This window comes from Marmota flaviventris, chromosome 5, assembly GCF_047511675.1.
Source record: "Marmota flaviventris isolate mMarFla1 chromosome 5, mMarFla1.hap1, whole genome shotgun sequence".
Lineage (NCBI taxonomy): Eukaryota > Metazoa > Chordata > Mammalia > Rodentia > Sciuridae > Marmota > Marmota flaviventris.
The window spans coordinates 100,801,027-100,818,321 of NC_092502.1; the positions used below are offsets into that span (position 1 = coordinate 100,801,027).

General features: G+C 33.3%; 1 protein-coding gene across 6 annotated transcripts in view; it reads left to right on the plus strand.

Annotated features, from left to right (window-relative positions):
- The window catches only part of Ssbp2 (single stranded DNA binding protein 2), a 333,116-nt gene that overhangs the window by 71,324 nt on the left and 244,497 nt on the right, over window positions 1-17,295 (plus strand). For 5 of the 6 annotated variants that reach the window (XM_027927778.2, XM_027927775.2, XM_027927777.2 and 2 more), the window contains exon 2: window positions 14,019-14,091. The exons of the other annotated variant lie outside the window; for it this stretch is intronic. In XM_027927778.2, coding sequence (XP_027783579.1) covers window positions 14,019-14,091 — 73 coding nt within the window. The remainder of the gene's footprint in view (window positions 1-14,018; window positions 14,092-17,295) is intronic. 6 annotated transcript variants of the gene reach the window in all.

A 17,295-nucleotide genomic window follows, 5' to 3' on the forward strand; every position in this document is an offset into this window, starting at 1 on the left:
GCCAAATCCCCAGTCCTTTTAATTTTTTATTTTAAGACAGGGTTTCACTAAGTTGCCCATGCTGGCCTGAACTTCTTATCCTTCTGCCTTGGCTTCCTGATTCACTGGGATTATAGCTGTGTACCACTGTGCCTGGCTCTTTGAATGAATATATTTATATTCACACTTATATTTATAAACATGAAGATTAATGCATAATATTGATTGTAAATTCAACCAATTTCATTTTTATTTACTTGTATTGTTCTACATATTCTTTGCTTTAAAAAAAATCCTTGTGCTTTTCTCTGCATGTAGAATAATTTATTTAGGTTAGATGCCTGGTAATGGAATTGTTGAGTCAGAATATGTGAACTTTTTGAAAGGTCTTGATTTGTTTATTGACAAAGTAATTATATAAGAAATTGTACTAGTTAATTGTAATCAGTGTTGTTTGAGTATCCATTTCATTGCATGTTATATATTTAAGCGGGAATTTGAATTCCAATATTGCTTTAAAATGTATTTCTCTGATTACCAGTGCTGTTTAACATTTTCTGTTTTGTAAAATTGGTTGTGATGTTTGTTATTGTCCTTTTTATTTTTTAATTTTTTTTTAGTTCTTTTGGATACAATACCTTTATTTTATTTATTTATTTTTATGTGGTGCTGAGGCTCAAACCCAGCGCCTTGCACATGCTAGGCAAGTGCTCTACCACTGAGCCACAACACCAGCCCCTATTATTGTCTTTTTTAAAAAAAATTTTTGAAGTTGTAGATTTACACAATACCATTGTTTTATTTATTTATTTTTATGTGGTGCTGGGGATCGAACCCATTGCCTCACATGTGCTAGATAAGCATGCTACCACTGACCTACAACCCCAACACTTGTTATTGTTTTTATCCACTTATTTATAAAGGCTTAACATTTTTGTTTCACATAGGTCATTTTAATATTTAAAGATAAATAATATCTCAATGTCTTCCCCTCATTGAAACGGAAAAAAAGAAAAACCACAAAACTGATCAAGACTAATTTAGACAATAAACTGACAAAAATAAAATATATAAGAGGTTTAATATTTTTATGTAGCCTACAACCTTTGGGTTTTTAATTGTAAAACAATGAAAAAAATTGAAAAAAGACATAAATAATGGGATGATATTCTATGTTCATGGATTTTAAATATTAGACCATTTTTCCATGTATACAGACATACATATCTTTATGCATATGTGTGTGTGTGTGTGTGTGTGTGTGTGTGTGTGTTTGGTGGCACACAGATGTATGCATGTTAGGAAAGTGCTCTCACTGGACTATATCCCTAGCCAAAATATAGCTGAATTATATGAATACATACATACTGATATACATAAATGAAAGAGAGAAGAATTAGCTCTGAACTATAAGCAGTATTTACCTTTATTTATGTGTGGGAGATCGGAAGAATTAATGTTGTTAACATATCCAAACTACCCAAAGCAAATCTACAAATTCAATGTAATTCATATCAAAATTCCAATGAAATTTTCACAGGAAAAGAAAAAAAATTCTAAAGTTTATATGGAATCACAGAAGATCCTGAATACTCAAAGCAATTTTGAGCAAAAGAACAGTTGGAAGCATCATCTTATCTGACTTCAAAATATACTATACAGCTATAGTAATCAAAACATCATGGCATAGATGGCATTAAAAACAGACACTTAGACCACTGGAACATAATAGAGAACCCAGAAATAAATCCACACATTTATGTTCAACTGATTTTCAACAGAGATGCCAAGAACACACAATAGGAAAAAGCAGCCTCTTCAATAAATGTTGCTGAGAAAATTGGATATCTACATGCAAGAGAATGAATTTACAAAAATGAACTCAAAATCATAGACTTTAAATGTAACACCTGAAACAGAACTACTTGAAGAAAACATAGGAGGGAATCTTCATGACATAGGTTTTAGCCATGCTTTTATGAATGTGGCCCCAAAACACAGGCAACTAGAAACTAGACAACTAAAAATCTTTTGCAAAGGAAACAACACAGAGTGAAGAAATAACCTACGGAATTGGATAAAATATTTGAAAATCAAACATCTTCTAAAGGTTTAACATTAAAAATACGCAAGGAACTCAATTCAAGAGCAAAACAACAACCTGATTAAAAAATAAACAAATGACATGGTTGTATATTTCTGAAAACAATGCATATGAATTACCCACAGGTACATTAAAAAATACTCAGCATAACTAACTATGAGAGGAATGCAAATTAAAATCACAATGAAGGGCACATTGGTACATGCCTATAATCCCAATGACTTGGGAGGCTGAGAAAGGAGAATCACAAGTTTGAGGCCAGATTCAGCAATTTAGTGAGAACTTGTCTCAAATAAACACTGAAGCTGGATATGGTGGCACATATCTGTAATCCTAGCTGAGGCAGGAGGATTATAAATTTGAGGTCAGCCTGGGCACTTTAGCAAGACCCTATCTCAATTTTTTTTTTCTTATGTGCTGGGAATTGAACCTGGGGCCTTGGGCATGCCAAGCAAGCATTCTACCACAGAGCCACATTGCTAGACCCCCACCCCAAAATTTTATAAAATGGGAATGGGGTACGGTGGGGGTACTGTCAATTGAGCTTAGTGGTAGAGTGCTTATCTAGCATATACAAAGCCCTGAATTTAATCCTTAGTACCACAAAAAATTAAAATAATTTTTAAAAGGAAATAAAATGAAACAACAGCAGCCCCAAATGAGGTGCCACCTCACATCTGTTAGAATGGCTATTATAAAAAAGAAAAAGAGAAGCAGAATGTGGGAGTGCACACCTGAAATCCCACAGCTTGGGAGGCTAAGGAAGGAGGATCACAAGTTCAAAGCCAGCCTCAGCAAAAGAGAGGCACTAAGCAACTCTTTGAGACCCTGTCTCTAAATAAAATACAAAATAGGGCTGAGATGTGGCTCAGTGGTTGAGAGCCCCTGAGCTCAATCCTTGGTACCAAAAAAAAAAAAAAAAAAAGAAAGAAAGAAAAGAAAAAAAGATAAGCATTGGTAAGGATGTAGGGAAAAAGGAACTTGTACACTGTTGATAGTACAGCTATTATGAAAACAGTATGAAGGTTCCTCAAAAAACTACAGAAAGAATTACCATATGATCTAGCAATTCTACCCCTGGGCATATATCCATAGGAAATGAAATCAGTGTATTAAAGAGATATATGCATTTCTATGTTAATTGCAGCATTATTCACAATGGCCTACATATGGAGGCAATTAAGTACATCAGTAGAGAAATGGATAAAGAAAATGTAGAATACATGGAGTACTCTTTAGCCTTAAAAAAGGAAATCCTGTCATTGATAGTAACATGGATGATCTGGAGGACCTTATGTTAAGTAAAATAAGCCAGGTAGAGAAAAATATATACCACATGATCTCACTATATGTGGAATCTAAAAAAGTCAAACTCAGAGAATAGACTACTGATTACCAGGGACTGGGAGTGAAGATAATTGGGAGATATTGGTCAAAGGATAGAAAAATTTGGGTAGGAGGAATAAATTCAGGAGACCTATTATACAATATGTGACTGTAGTTAATAACAATGTATTACATACTTGAAAATTGTTAAGAGAGTAGATTTTATGTGTTTTCACTACCAATTAATAAATAAATGAGAGAATGGGAATGTTAATCAGCTTGATCCAGCCATTCAAAAATTTATACATGTGTCAAAACATCATGTTGTATGCCATAATTAAATACAATTGTCATTAAAAAAACAAACAAACAAACAAAAAAACTAAAGTTGCCAAAAAAAATTCTAAATGCTGTCCTCTTTCAAAAACAATTCCTGACCAAAACACACTGGGGAAAAAATATTTACAGAGAATCTGTTGGGTTTAACATTTTTATGTAGACACATACCTTCGATTTTTGTTATTGTGAGTGGCACAAAGTTTAATCTTTTACTGGGGTCATAAAACTACCATTATGACTGTTAGAGGACAGTGCTATAATAAGAGTTGCCTCAGGCCTTCTGTGGGAGGTATGGGGATGTCTTCCCTTACTCTTAAGTAGGCCATACTAGTTTTACATAGTTTCTGACCCATCTCTCCTAGTTGAATTTCATCTCTCACTTCTTATTTTTATTAATGTTTTACCAGTAGCAGTAAATCATATTTCCTTCTGTATACACATTGTATGTATTTGGTACTTATTAATTTTAATAATGGTTTGAACATTTCTTGATTAAATTTTTAATGTAACATTACACACACTTATCACTATTTAATTCCTCCATTATCAGATATTTAGGTTGCCAGTTTTTTACTGCTGTGATTTTTCCACAAGCATCATTATGAATAGTTTGGATTTCAGATTAATTATTTAGAATAATATTTCAGAATAAAAATTATTTGGTTAAAGAATATAAAAGATTTATTTATTTTAAAAATTAGTTTGTTTATTTCTTTTTAAATGGGTTATGTAAACACGGGAAATAAATAAAAAACAAGTTATATTATAACAAAATCTCCCTCTTATCCTAGGCCTCCAGTCCCTGGTTAAAAAAAAAAGTCTTGTAGTAAAATATACTATTTTAATTCAAATAGTCCCACAAAGGTGAGAGGCATGGTAGTGACTTGGCTCTGGTACTTGTGTTGTGTATGTATAAATATCTCTGGAAGAATATATGTGTAATGTAGCTGGGCATATACACTAACCCTGTTCTACACTTTTTTACTTACTAATTTATCTTCTCACCTTGCCATGTTATTTTCCTGAAAAACTGCATCATTTACATTTCCATATTTTGCCCTTATAGGCGCTGAATGCCTATTTAATGTTTTAAAATCTCTGGTACATTCATTAGTGAAGTTTTGAAATATTTCTTATGACTAGGTGATCAAATATTCTTCCTTAGCATTGCTTATTGGCTGTATGTAACCATTCTTATTTGACTTTTCATTTGTATACCTTGTTCATTATTTTAAAATTAATGTCATTATATTCTGACATGTCATTTTATATACTTTATATATATATACATAAATATGTGTATATATATGTGTGTATGTGTGTATAAATAATATTTAGCATATTAGCCTTTTGTCATCCTTTTAATTGCATATTCCATTTACTCAGTCCTTTATTGCTTTCTAATTTTATTTGATTTTTTTTTAGACGTAAAAAAGCCAAGTTGTTTTATTTATTAATTTTTCTGGTTGTATACAAAGTATATTCACACCAATTTGTATCTTCATACATGTAATTTGGATCATAATGATTGCCACATTCCACCATCATTTATAACCCCATGCCCCCTCCCTTCCCCTCCCACCCCTCTGCCCTATCTAGAGTTTGTATATTACTCCCATGCTCCCGCTCCCTATCCCACTATGAATCAGCCTCCTTATGTCAAAGAAAACATTCACCATTTGGTTATTTGGGATTGGCTAACTTCACTTAGCATTGTCTTCTCTAACTCCATCCATTTACCTGCAAATGCCATGATTTTATTCTCTTTTATTGATGAGTAATATTCCATTGTGTACATATGCCACATTAAAAAAAAATCCATTCATCTATTGAAGGGTATCTAGGTTGGTTCCACAGTTTAGCTATTGTGAATTGTGCTGCTATAAATATTGAAGTGGCTGTGTTCCTGTATATGCTGTTTTTAAGTCCTTTGGGTATAGACCAAGGAGAGGGATACCTGGGTCAAATGGAAGTTCCATTCCCAATTTTCCAAGAAATCTCCATACTGCTTTCCATATTGGCTATACCAATTTGCAGTCCACCAGAAGTGTATGAGTGAGTGTACCTTTTTCCTCACATCCTCGACAACACTTATTGTTGTTTATCTTCATAATAGTTGCCATTCTGACTGGAGTGAGATGAAATCCTAGAGTGGTTTTGATTTGCATTTCTCTAATTGCTAGTGATGATGAACATTTTTTCATATATTTGTTGATTGATTGTATATCATCTTCTGAGAAGTATCTGTTCAGGTCCTTGGCCTATTTGTTGATTGGGTTATTTGTTGTTTTGGTGCTTAGCTTTTCAAGTTCTTTATATACCCTAGAGATTAGTGCTCTATCTGATGTGTGAGGGGTAAATATTTGCTCCCAAGATGTAGGCTCTCTTTTTACCTTACTGATTGTTTCTTTTGCTGAGAAGAAACTTTTCAGTTTGAGTCCATCCCATTTATGGATACTTGATTTTAATTCTTGCGCTACAGGAGTCTTATTAAGGAAGTTGGGGTCTAATCTCATGTGATGAAGGATTAGGGCCTACTTTATCTTCTATTAGACACAGGGTCTCTGGTTTTATTCCTAAGCCCTTGATCCATTTTGAGTTGAGTTTTGTGCATGGTGAAAGATAGGGGTTGCCTTCAATTTTTCTCATTTAGAATGATGTTGGCCTGGGGTTTAGCATAGATAGCCTTTATGTTGTTGAGATATGTTCCTGTTATCCCTATTTTTTCTAGTGTTTTGAGCATAAAGGGGTGCTGTATATTGTCAAATGCTTTTTCTGCATCTACTGAGATGATCATATGATTCTTTTTTTTTAAAGAGAGAGAATTTTTTAATATTTATTTTTTAGTTTTTGGTGGACACAACATCTTTATTTTATTTTTATGTGGTGCTGAGGATCGAACCTAGCGCCCCACGCATGCTAGGCAAGCACGCTACCGCTTGAGCCACATCCCCAGCTCTGATCATATGATTCTTATCTTTAAGTCTATTAATGTGATGAATTATATTTATTGATTTCTGTATGTTGAAGCAACCTCATGTCCCTGGGATGAATCCCACTTGATTGTGGTGGTACATGATCTTTTTGATATGTTTTTGTATTTGATTTGCCAGAATTTTATTGAGAATTTTTGCATCTATGTTCATTAGAGATATTGGTCTGAAGTTTTATTTTTTTAATGTGTCTTTGCCTGGTTTTGGAATCGGGGTGATATTGGCCTCATAAAATGAGTTTGGAACTGCTGCCTCTTTTTCTATTTCCTGAAATAAATTGAAGAGTATTGGTATTAGTTCTTCTTTAAAGGTCTTGTAGAACTTGGCTGTGGATCCATCCAGACCTGGGATTTTTCTTGGTTGGTAGACTTTTGATGGCATCTGCTATTTCATCACTTGAAATTGATCTGTTTAAATTGTGTATATCGTCCTGATTCGATTTGGGCAAGTTATGACTCTAGAAATTTGTTGATACCTTTGATATTTTCTATTTTATTGGAGTACAAGTTTTCAAAATAATTTCTAGTTATCTTCTGTATTTCTGTAGAGTCTATTGTGATATTTACTTTTTCATCATGTATGTTAGTGATTTGAGTTTTTGCTCTCCTGTTCTTCATTAGCATGGCTAAGGGTTTGTCAATTTTATTTATTTTTTCAAAGAACCACCTTTTTATTCTGTCAATTTTAAAAATTATTTCTTTTGTTTCAATTTCATCTCTGATTTTAATCATTTCCTGTCTTCTGCTGCTTTAGGTATTGATTTGTTCTTCTTTTTCTAGGGCTTTGAGATGTAATGTTAAGTAATTTATTTGTTGACTTTTTTTTCTTTTAAGTAATGAACTCCATGCAATGAACTTTCCTCTTAGAACTGCTTTTATAGTGTCCCAGAGATTTCATATGTTGTATCTGTGTTCTCATTCACCTCTAAAATTTTTAAAATCTCCTCTTTGATGTCTTCTTCAACCCATTGTTCATTCAGTAACATTATTTAGTCTCCAGGTGTTGGAGTGGATTTTATTTTTTATTTTATCATTGATTTCTAATTTCAGTCCATTATGATCTGATAGAATGCAAGGTAGTATCTCTACTTTTTTGTATTTTCTGAGAGTTGCTTTGTGGCGTAGTATATTGTCTGTTTTAGAGAAGGATCCATGTGCTGCTGAGAAGAACGTGTATTCTTTTGCTGAAAGATGAAATATTCTATATATGTCAGTTAAGTCTAAGTTATTGATTGTATTATTGAGTTCTGTAGTTTCTTTGTTCAGCTTTTGTTTGAAAGATCTATCTAGTGATTAAAGAGGTGTGTTAAAGTTACTCAAAATTATTGTGTTATGGTCTGTTTGACTCTTGAACTTGAGAAGTTTGTTTGATAAACATAGATGCTTCATTATTTGGGGCATATATATTTATAATTGTTAAGTCTTGTTGTTATATGGTTCCCTTGAGCATTATGTAGCATCCTTCTTGACTGACTTTAGTTTGAAGTCTACTTTATTTGATATGAGGACGGCAACCCCTGCTTGCTTCTGTAGTCCATGTGATTGGTATGATTTTTCCCAACCCTTCACCTTCAGTCTGTGGATGTCTTTTCCTGAGATGAGTCTCTTGGAGACAGCATATTGTTGGGTCTTTTTTTTGATCCAATCTGCTAGTCTATGTCTTTTGATTGGTGAGTTTAGGTCATTAACATTCAGGGTTATTATTGTGACATGATTTTTATTCCTAGCCCTTTTTGTTTATTTTTGGTATTTAATGTGACTTGGTTTCTCCTCTGATCAGATTTTCCTTTAGTGTAATACCCCCCTCTGCTGATTTTCATTTCCTCTTCTTGGAATATTTTGCTGAGGATGTTCTGTAGTACAGGCTTTCTAGTTGTAAATTCTTTTAATTTTTGTTTATCATGGAAGGTTTTCATGTCATCATGAAATCTAAAGCTTAGTTTTGCTGGATATAAGATTCTTGTTGGGATTCATTTTCTTTCAGAGCTAGGTATATGTTGTTCCAAGGTCTCCTGGCTTTGAGGATCTGGGTTGAAAAATCTCCTGAGATACGAATTGGTCTCCCCCTATATGTGATCTGATTCCTCTCTCTTGTGGCTTTTAAGATTCTATCCTTATTCTGTATGGTAGGCAGTTTCATTCTAATGTGCCTTGGTGTAGATCTGTTGTAATTTTGTACATCTGGTGTCCTGTAAGCCTCTTGTATTTGGTTTTCCAATTGTTCTTCATGCTTGGGAAATTTTCTGATATTATCTCATTGATGAGAGCATTCCTTTGGTTTGAAACTCTGTGCTTTCCTCTACCCCAATAACTCTTAGATTTGGTCTTTTGATGCTGTCCCATAATTTTTGGATGTTCTGTTCATGGTTTCCTACTGTCTTCACGGTGTGACCAACTTATTTTCCATATTGTATACTTTGTCTTCATTATCTGACGTTCTTTCTTCCAAGTGATCTAGTCTGTTGGTTATGCTTTCTATTGAGTTCTTAATTTGATTTATTGTGTCCTTCATTTCAAGGATATCTCACTGTTTGTTTTTCAGAGTCTCTATCTCTCTCTTGAAGTAATCTTTTGCAACCTCTATTTGCTCTTTTTTTCTCTTTGTTGGAGTGATCAATTTTTGCCTGTATTTGCTCATTTAGGTCATTCACAGGTCATTTTAATTATGAACCTTCTGAACTCCTCTGACATTTCATCAACTTCACTGTTCATGGATTCTGTTATTATAGTGTCCTGGTTTTGGGGCACTTTCCTCCTTTGTTTTTTCATGTTGTCTATGTGTCTTCCTTTCTTGCATTGTGGATCTGAGATATTACAGTTTTTCCCTATATTCTTGTACTACCTGTGCAGATTGTTTGTACCTCACCTTGATGTTGGGTTTCCAGACCCTGCTGTTGTCGCTCAATGTATTCTACTGCTTCCCTGGACCTGGGTCCTGTGCAAGTTGGCATGGGTGGATGTGGGCCTGTGGGCTTGGCCTAGAGTAGCCTGCTGGTTGGAAGCGGCAATCCTGCACAAGAGGCTAGGATCTGGCAGGTATCTGCCCAGCTGGTGGAGGAGTGGACTGGGCCTACTGTGAGCCTGGGTCCCACGCAGGCTGGTGTTAATTTTATATGATTTTTGAAGGGGCAGTCAGCTGTTTAATGTTTGACATTTAAAAAAATTTTTCATGCATCTCTAATCCTCTTTTAATTGTAAATTTAAAATATAACAAATCTCATTTTTGTTACAGTCATGTGTCACATAAAATTAAGTGGGATTTCCCCATTCTTCTTTTAATAGATCACAAGGTTAGACTGTAGATTTTAAATTATTCAATTTTAAATTATAAATCAAAATTATAGATTTGGAATTACTGAAGACTAGTTGAAGGAGATTGGCTCTGTTTGACTGGAAATTGATAGAATTTGAATTGTGGTATTTTATCATTGTTGATTTTCCATTCTGTGTACTATGTAGTTGTGAGTGCATGTGTGAGTAATTGAAAGATAGTAAGTTTAGTGTATATAACTTGCATAAGTCAAATGTAATTATTACTTAGAGGAAGCTCCCAGTGGACTTCCCTTTTGGCTCCTCTCTATGTTCTTCTCATTTTAATATCTACCTTTAAAGCTTAGGCACCTGTGGTGACCAGGGAATAAAGAAGTTATTGAGTTATATCAGATGATATACTTTGTATTTCTGTCTTTGTTTTTTTTCTTTCTCAAATTTTTGTCCATGATTTTGATAACTCAATCACTGATATGCAGTTCAAAATAGAATGAAATGAAGATAATTTGAAGATGTATGACTCATGAATCAGATATACCTTTTCTTTAGTAAGTGTAATATGGTGGTGGTGGTGGTGACAATCATGGAGGAGGAGGAGGAGGAGAAAGAGGATAAGATGATGATGATCTGGGTCTGTTTTTTGCTATCAACTCTCACCATATGATTGTTAATTTTTCTATGTATTTAGATTATATTATAAGCTATTAGATTGACTAGCTATACTTTATCAAAAGTACTTCAATTTCTAAAGATCATAAAAAGGAAAAAGAAATATTAATTCAAAAGTATATACTATTTAAATATCAGTAAATTCAATATTTATCTAAAATTTTTCCCTTTTTAGTAGAAATTGAATCCAAATAAAATGTTACCTTCTTACGTTTGGTGATCTTATGTCACTGGATAAGGGAGCATGCTTTGATTTAACTGCATGGATGGAAAAATGTCACTTTCCATTTTCCTGAAATCATTTGTGTTCAAATAGTATCTTTTACTTCAGGGTTTTTCTTATAGAACTTTCTGGACATTCTAATTTCTGGTGACTTCAGGATTTTTGTTGTGGGGAGCTAATATAAGTACATAGCATTTGTAGCTGAAGCTGATAGCTCTTGCTATTGCTGTGTGGAGTTCCTCAGGAGCAGGAAGTGGGACAGAAAGGAATGTTGAATGTGGGAGAAATTGTGGCATTAGAAATCATTACATCACTTTGTAATACATTATTGGATGTAGGATAACTGAAATTATAATTGTTATTATTTAATGTACTAATTCTTTTAGCAATACAAGGAAAGTGTTATTCTTTCCATTTGACAAATGAGGAAACTGAGATTCAGAGAAAATGTATTTTGCCTAAGTAAACATAGGTACCATAAAAACATAAAGAAAGTGAATTTAATTTTGGACATGGTCAATTTTAAGAGAGAAACATCTTGTTAGAAACTTCACACAGTAATTTGGAGAAGCAGATTTGGAACTTGGGACAGAGGATAAAGTGAAAGGGATAAGTATGGGAAATTCTGTGCACAGAGTTGATAATTAAAATACCGGAGAATTGCTGGTTATGTTATGGAGTCATCACAGCAGTAGAGTTAATTAGGTGTTCACCCATGCATTGTTTCCTGCCACTCTTTTTGGAAGATAGGTCCTAACTATCTAGAAGCATTAATCTTGTTCAGAGGAGCTTGCAAAACATAGATAGATGAGGTGGCATTATAGATAGATTTTCTTAGCCTGGTTCCATTCCATCACCCTGTCTGCAATGATGAGCTACCACAGTATAGATTCTAAGGTAACAGAGTGGGCATACACCCAGGAAAGGTGCTTCAGAGTCTCATGTTATTTGAAACCCTTTCCCCTATTGATTCTGAGCCTTTTCCAATACATTTTTTTTTTTTCTCTTTAAGACTCACTGCCTAGATCCAGAGAGGAAGAAAGTGGGGATTATTGCTTGTAATTGTATTTGTAATTGTTGGAAAAGTGAAATTACTTAATTCATTTGTTTTACCAATAAAAGAGCTTATTAATGTTTATAAATTATTAAGTATACGAGCAGTAAGGTTTTGATAAGTGACATGATTAAAGAGAAAAATCCATATTTTTTGCTTGTAATTAGATATTATTTTTGTTTTTTAAATAGGAAAAATAGAAGAAATTTATTAGTGCCTTTACTATCATAAGGAAGAGATTACAAATTATAAAGAAGTAAGAAGTAACTCACTTGACTTTAAGTAATGGGGTTTATTGAAAGGACACAGCAATAATTGTGCTATGCCTTAATTGTTCTGATGTCCGTCCTCTTTCCCAAGTCCCATTATGGTGATCATGCTTCGTTCTGTCTCTTACTTTCAAATTCCCAAACTTGGTGGAACAACCTTATTGTTTTGTTTCTAACATAGACCCCTATTGTAGTGTAAACCATTGATTAGTTTCTGGGCCCAAGGCTTTGCAAACTGCAAGGAATTACTTGAAGTTGTTTCTTCTCACTTGGGCAGTAGGGCAGCACTGCCACTGGCAGGCAATTTTGAGGCTTTACAGTCTAGTCAGGAAGATTTTACAATTTTTTCTTTCCCAGTAAAATTTGCCATGATGGTCAGTGAATAGGATGATAGGGTGGGAATGGTTAGTGGAGAGGCAGGTGTGTGGTATATATCTGAAGAATGTGTGCCAAGAATTACCAGCAGAAATATTTGTTTGAAACTACAGGGGCATTCAGATTCTTGTCTCCTTTCTGATGCACTCTGAGGTTGAGTCACTTCCACTGGGAGACACAGCTTCTGAAAACAGCAAAAACCATATCATATGTGTTAGGGTAGGGAAAAAAAGTTGAGAAGTACTGATCTAGGAAATGTTATTGAATTTGAAAAGAAATGGGAAAATGAATGAGGAAAGAATTACATGGACAGAGCACTTTATTTTGCACTGGGTTTCTTTGTGTAACAGATGCATGATATGTTGTCATGAAAATGAAGAACATTATCACTTTTGCAAATGCCATCAATCTTTAACAATCAAAAATTTGCTTGGCAAGAGAAGTGGTGCAGTATACAGAATTGTGGTTATTGTTACATTGTATTGTTTACTGTAAACCCAACCCAATATTGGTAAATATAGTGTAGCAGAAACTGAACTGTTGTGAGCTATCTGGGCATCCGTCCAAGATATCATTAAAAATACTGCCTCAGACTAATTTGGGTTTATGAATAATATTTTAACAGCTCAACTGAAATTGAGCCACATGGTGTAGCTTAAAAACACTGAATCCACAAGATAGTAAGAGTAGTGTTAAGTGTATACTACACACTCAATATTATATATTTGAGCAATAAATTTATATGTAATTTTGTATTAACCTTTAAGCCGTAAATGCCCACACACTTAATATGATGTTATTTTTGAAGTTTACATAATGCTGTAGTTTTTTAATGAATTTGAATGTGTTATAGACTAAAAAATTAATTGATCTAACAATCAAACCTGAACAATAAGGAGAGGTTGCTAAAAAAGTGGAAATTCAACACAAATTTTGGCATATGGTTCTGCACACAACTAGGGTTTACATTAGTATTTACTGTAAAGATGGAAGGAAATAAGTTGTTGGAAAAGTGAAATAACTTAATTTATTTGTTTTACCAATAAAAGAATTTTACTTTAAGAGCTTATTAATGTTTATCTATAAATTATTAAGTATAGAATGAGCAGTAAGGTTTTGATAAGTGAGATGATTAAAGAGAAAAATCCATATTTAGATATTTCTTTACTCCAAAATATATATTTGTCTTTTTCATTTTTTGCTGTTTTAATTAGTTTAAATTCTTTCTGAACATAAATGTATAAATTCCCATTAAAATTGTACAGGAAGGATTTATTTTCTTTCACTGTTAGCATATAAAATATTTTTGCTGTGGCAGTATATAAAATATTTTTGCTGTGGAATGGAAAGATGTTCATTATTTAAAGAATGAATTTTACATATTTCTCTTCTCAATAAATGTTTTATTCATTTTCCAGGTTAGCACTCTATGTATATGAATATCTGCTCCATGTAGGAGCTCAGAAATCGGCCCAAACATTTTTATCAGAGGTATGTTTTATATATTTTTTGTATTGCATTTTGATTTCTTATATAAATGAATGAAAAATATACTTTTAACAATTATTTGAAAAAATTGATTGTTATATATTATACAGTGAATGCTCAGTTATCAATATGTGTAATATAGTCTTTGTAGATTATATATAAGGATTTTTAGTATCCCCAAATGCCATTTCTATGCCACTCATTAGCCTAGCCACCTTGCATGACAACCAATAATCAAGAAAGAAAATTTGCTTAAAAAACCACCATACCTCTAGTTTTAACAATCTTATTTTGTCATTTTTCACAATTTTGGAAAATGTGGTTTTTATTTGCTTTTATTTTGCATAGATAATAGTTCATTGCTTTAAAAATATTTTGATAATCTCATTTTGACGACTTTTTAATCTTTCTCTTCTCCTTTACTTTTTTCAGCTTTGAATTTAAACTTTCTCACACTGATACATTTTCTTCAAACTATATTATAATGAGGGATGATGAGGATATTGAGTTTTGTTATGTGGTAGGCACATAATATGCCAAAGTACATTACATATGTTACTTCTAATTCTTTATTTTATTAGAATTTTATAGTTATACTTAGTGTTTGGGTTCATCTCTACAAACTCATAAATGCATGGAATTTGATCACAATTTATAATCCTCCCTTATCCCTTCCACTTTTCCTTCCCGTTCTCCTTCCCCTCTCCCGTATTCCTTCCTCTACTCTGCTACACTTCCTTTCACTTGTCTCTTGATTTATGTTTGGTTGGTTCTTTCCACCTATGTATAAAGGTGAAGTTCTCTGTGATATATTTACATATGCACATAACATGATTTAAAAAAAAAATTTAGTTGTAGGTGGACACGATACCTTTACAGATATATATATTGCTGAGGATCCTACCACTGAGCTACAACCCCAGCTCACATAACATGACTTTTAAAGAATTCATTCTGCATTGCCTCCCCTTATCTATCCCTGCACTTTGTCTCTCTTTCTCTTTTTTTTGGGGGGGGGGCGGGGTGTGGGGTTCAGGGGATTGAACTCAGGGGCATTCAGCCACTGAGCCACATCCCCAACCCTGCTTTGTATTTTATTTAGAGACAGAGTCTCATTGAGTTGCTTAGTGCCTTTCTGTTGCTGAGCCTGTCTTTGAACTCATGATCCTCCTGCCTTAGCCTTCCAAGCCATTGGGTTTACAGGCATGTGCCACCAAGTCTGTCTCTTGATCTCCTTCTGCGTTACGGATTTTCCCTATATCTTTATGTTATACAATCCTGTGCTCCCCCTTTCTTTTATTTTACTCTAGCTTCTGCATAAGAGAGCAAACATTTGACCTTTGAGTTTTGGACTTTGGCTTATTTCACTTAGCATGATATTCTCCATTTCTATCCTTTTACTAGCAGATGCCATAATTTCATTCTTCTTTATGGCTGAGTAGAACTTCATTTTGTGTGTGTGTGTGTGTATCTCACAGTATTTATTTATATATATATATATATATATATATGTATATATATATATATGTGTGTGTGTGTGTATATATATATATATATATATATATATATATATATATATATATATATATCAATCACAGTTTTTTAATCCATTCATCTACTGATGGGTACCTGAGTTGATTCCGTAAATTATCTGTTGTGAATTGTGCTGCAATAAATTTTGAGTTGCTGTCATCATGGTAGCACTCCAATTTTAGATATTTTGGGAAAATATCAAGGAGTGGGATAAATGGGTCATATGGTGGTTCTATTTCTAGTTTTTTGAGGATTCTTCATAGTGCCTTCCAGAGTGGTTGAACTAGTCTGCAGTCCTGCTAACAATGTATAAGTATACCTTTTCCCCCACAACATCACCTGCATTTATTATTGTTTGTATTCTTGATCATTGCTATTCTGACTGGAGTAAGAGAAAATCTTAATGTGTTTTCAGTTTGAATTTCCCTGATTGCTAAAGATGTTGAACATTTTTTTCATATGTTTGTTGGCTGTTTGTGTTTCTTCTTTTGAGAAGTTTCTACTTAGTTCTTTTGCCTATTTATTGATCAGGGTTTTTTTTTATATTAAGGTTTTTGAATTCTTCATATATTCTGGGTGTTAATCTCCAATTGGAGGAGTATCTGGCCAAGATTTTCTCCCATTCTGTAGGATCTCTCTCCATGCTCTTAATTATTTCCTCTGCCATACAGAAGCTTTTTAGTTTGATGGTATCTCACATATTGATTCTTGGTTTTGTTTTTTGTACTTTGGGGGTCTTGTTAAGGCACTCGGTGCCAGCACCTATATGATAAAGCATTAACCTTATGTTTTCTTCTATGTTGTAAGACTTCTGGTCTAATTCCTAAATCTTTGATACATTTTGATTTGAATTTTGTGAAAGTTGAGAGATAAGGATCTAGTTTCATTTTCTACTCTATCCAGTTATCCTAGCACCATTTGTTAAAAAGATTGTCTTTTCTCCAAAATATATTTTTGGCATGCTTGTCAAATATCAGATGGCTTTTGGTATGCGGATTTGTCTCTGTGTCTTCTATGTTGCATTGGTCATTATGTCTATTTTTATGCCAATACTGTGGTGTTTTTGATTTTGTTTTTACTAGTGTTCTTTAGTATAATTTCAGATCAGGTATTGTGAAGCCTCCTGCTTTGCTTTTCTTGCTTAGTATTGCTTTGGCTCTTCTGGGTTTCTTATTCTTCCAAATGAATTTAAGAATCATTTTTGCTAATTCTGTGAAGAATGTTATTGGTATTTTGATTGAATTGAATCTGTATATTCTTTTGGGAGTATGGTCATTTTTATAATATTGACTCTGTCTATCTAGGAACATGGGATGTGTTTCCATATTTTAAGGTTTTCTTCAATTTCTTTTCCTATTTGTATCCAAAGTGATTTGGCAAGAAAAGGAAATCAAAGGGATACAAATAGGAAAAGAAAAAGACAAACTATCTTTGTTTGTTGACACTATATCTAGAAAACTCAAAAAAACTATACCAGAAGACTTCTAGAGTTATGAGTTTAGCAAAGTAGCAGGATACAAGATCAACTCCCATAAATCAATAGTTTTCCTATACTCCAACGGTTGATTCAGCTGAGGAAGAAATCAGAAAAACCATCCCATTACAATAACCTCAAAAAATTTTAATACTTGGAAATTTAACTAAGGAGATAAAGAGCTTTACAATGAAAATTCT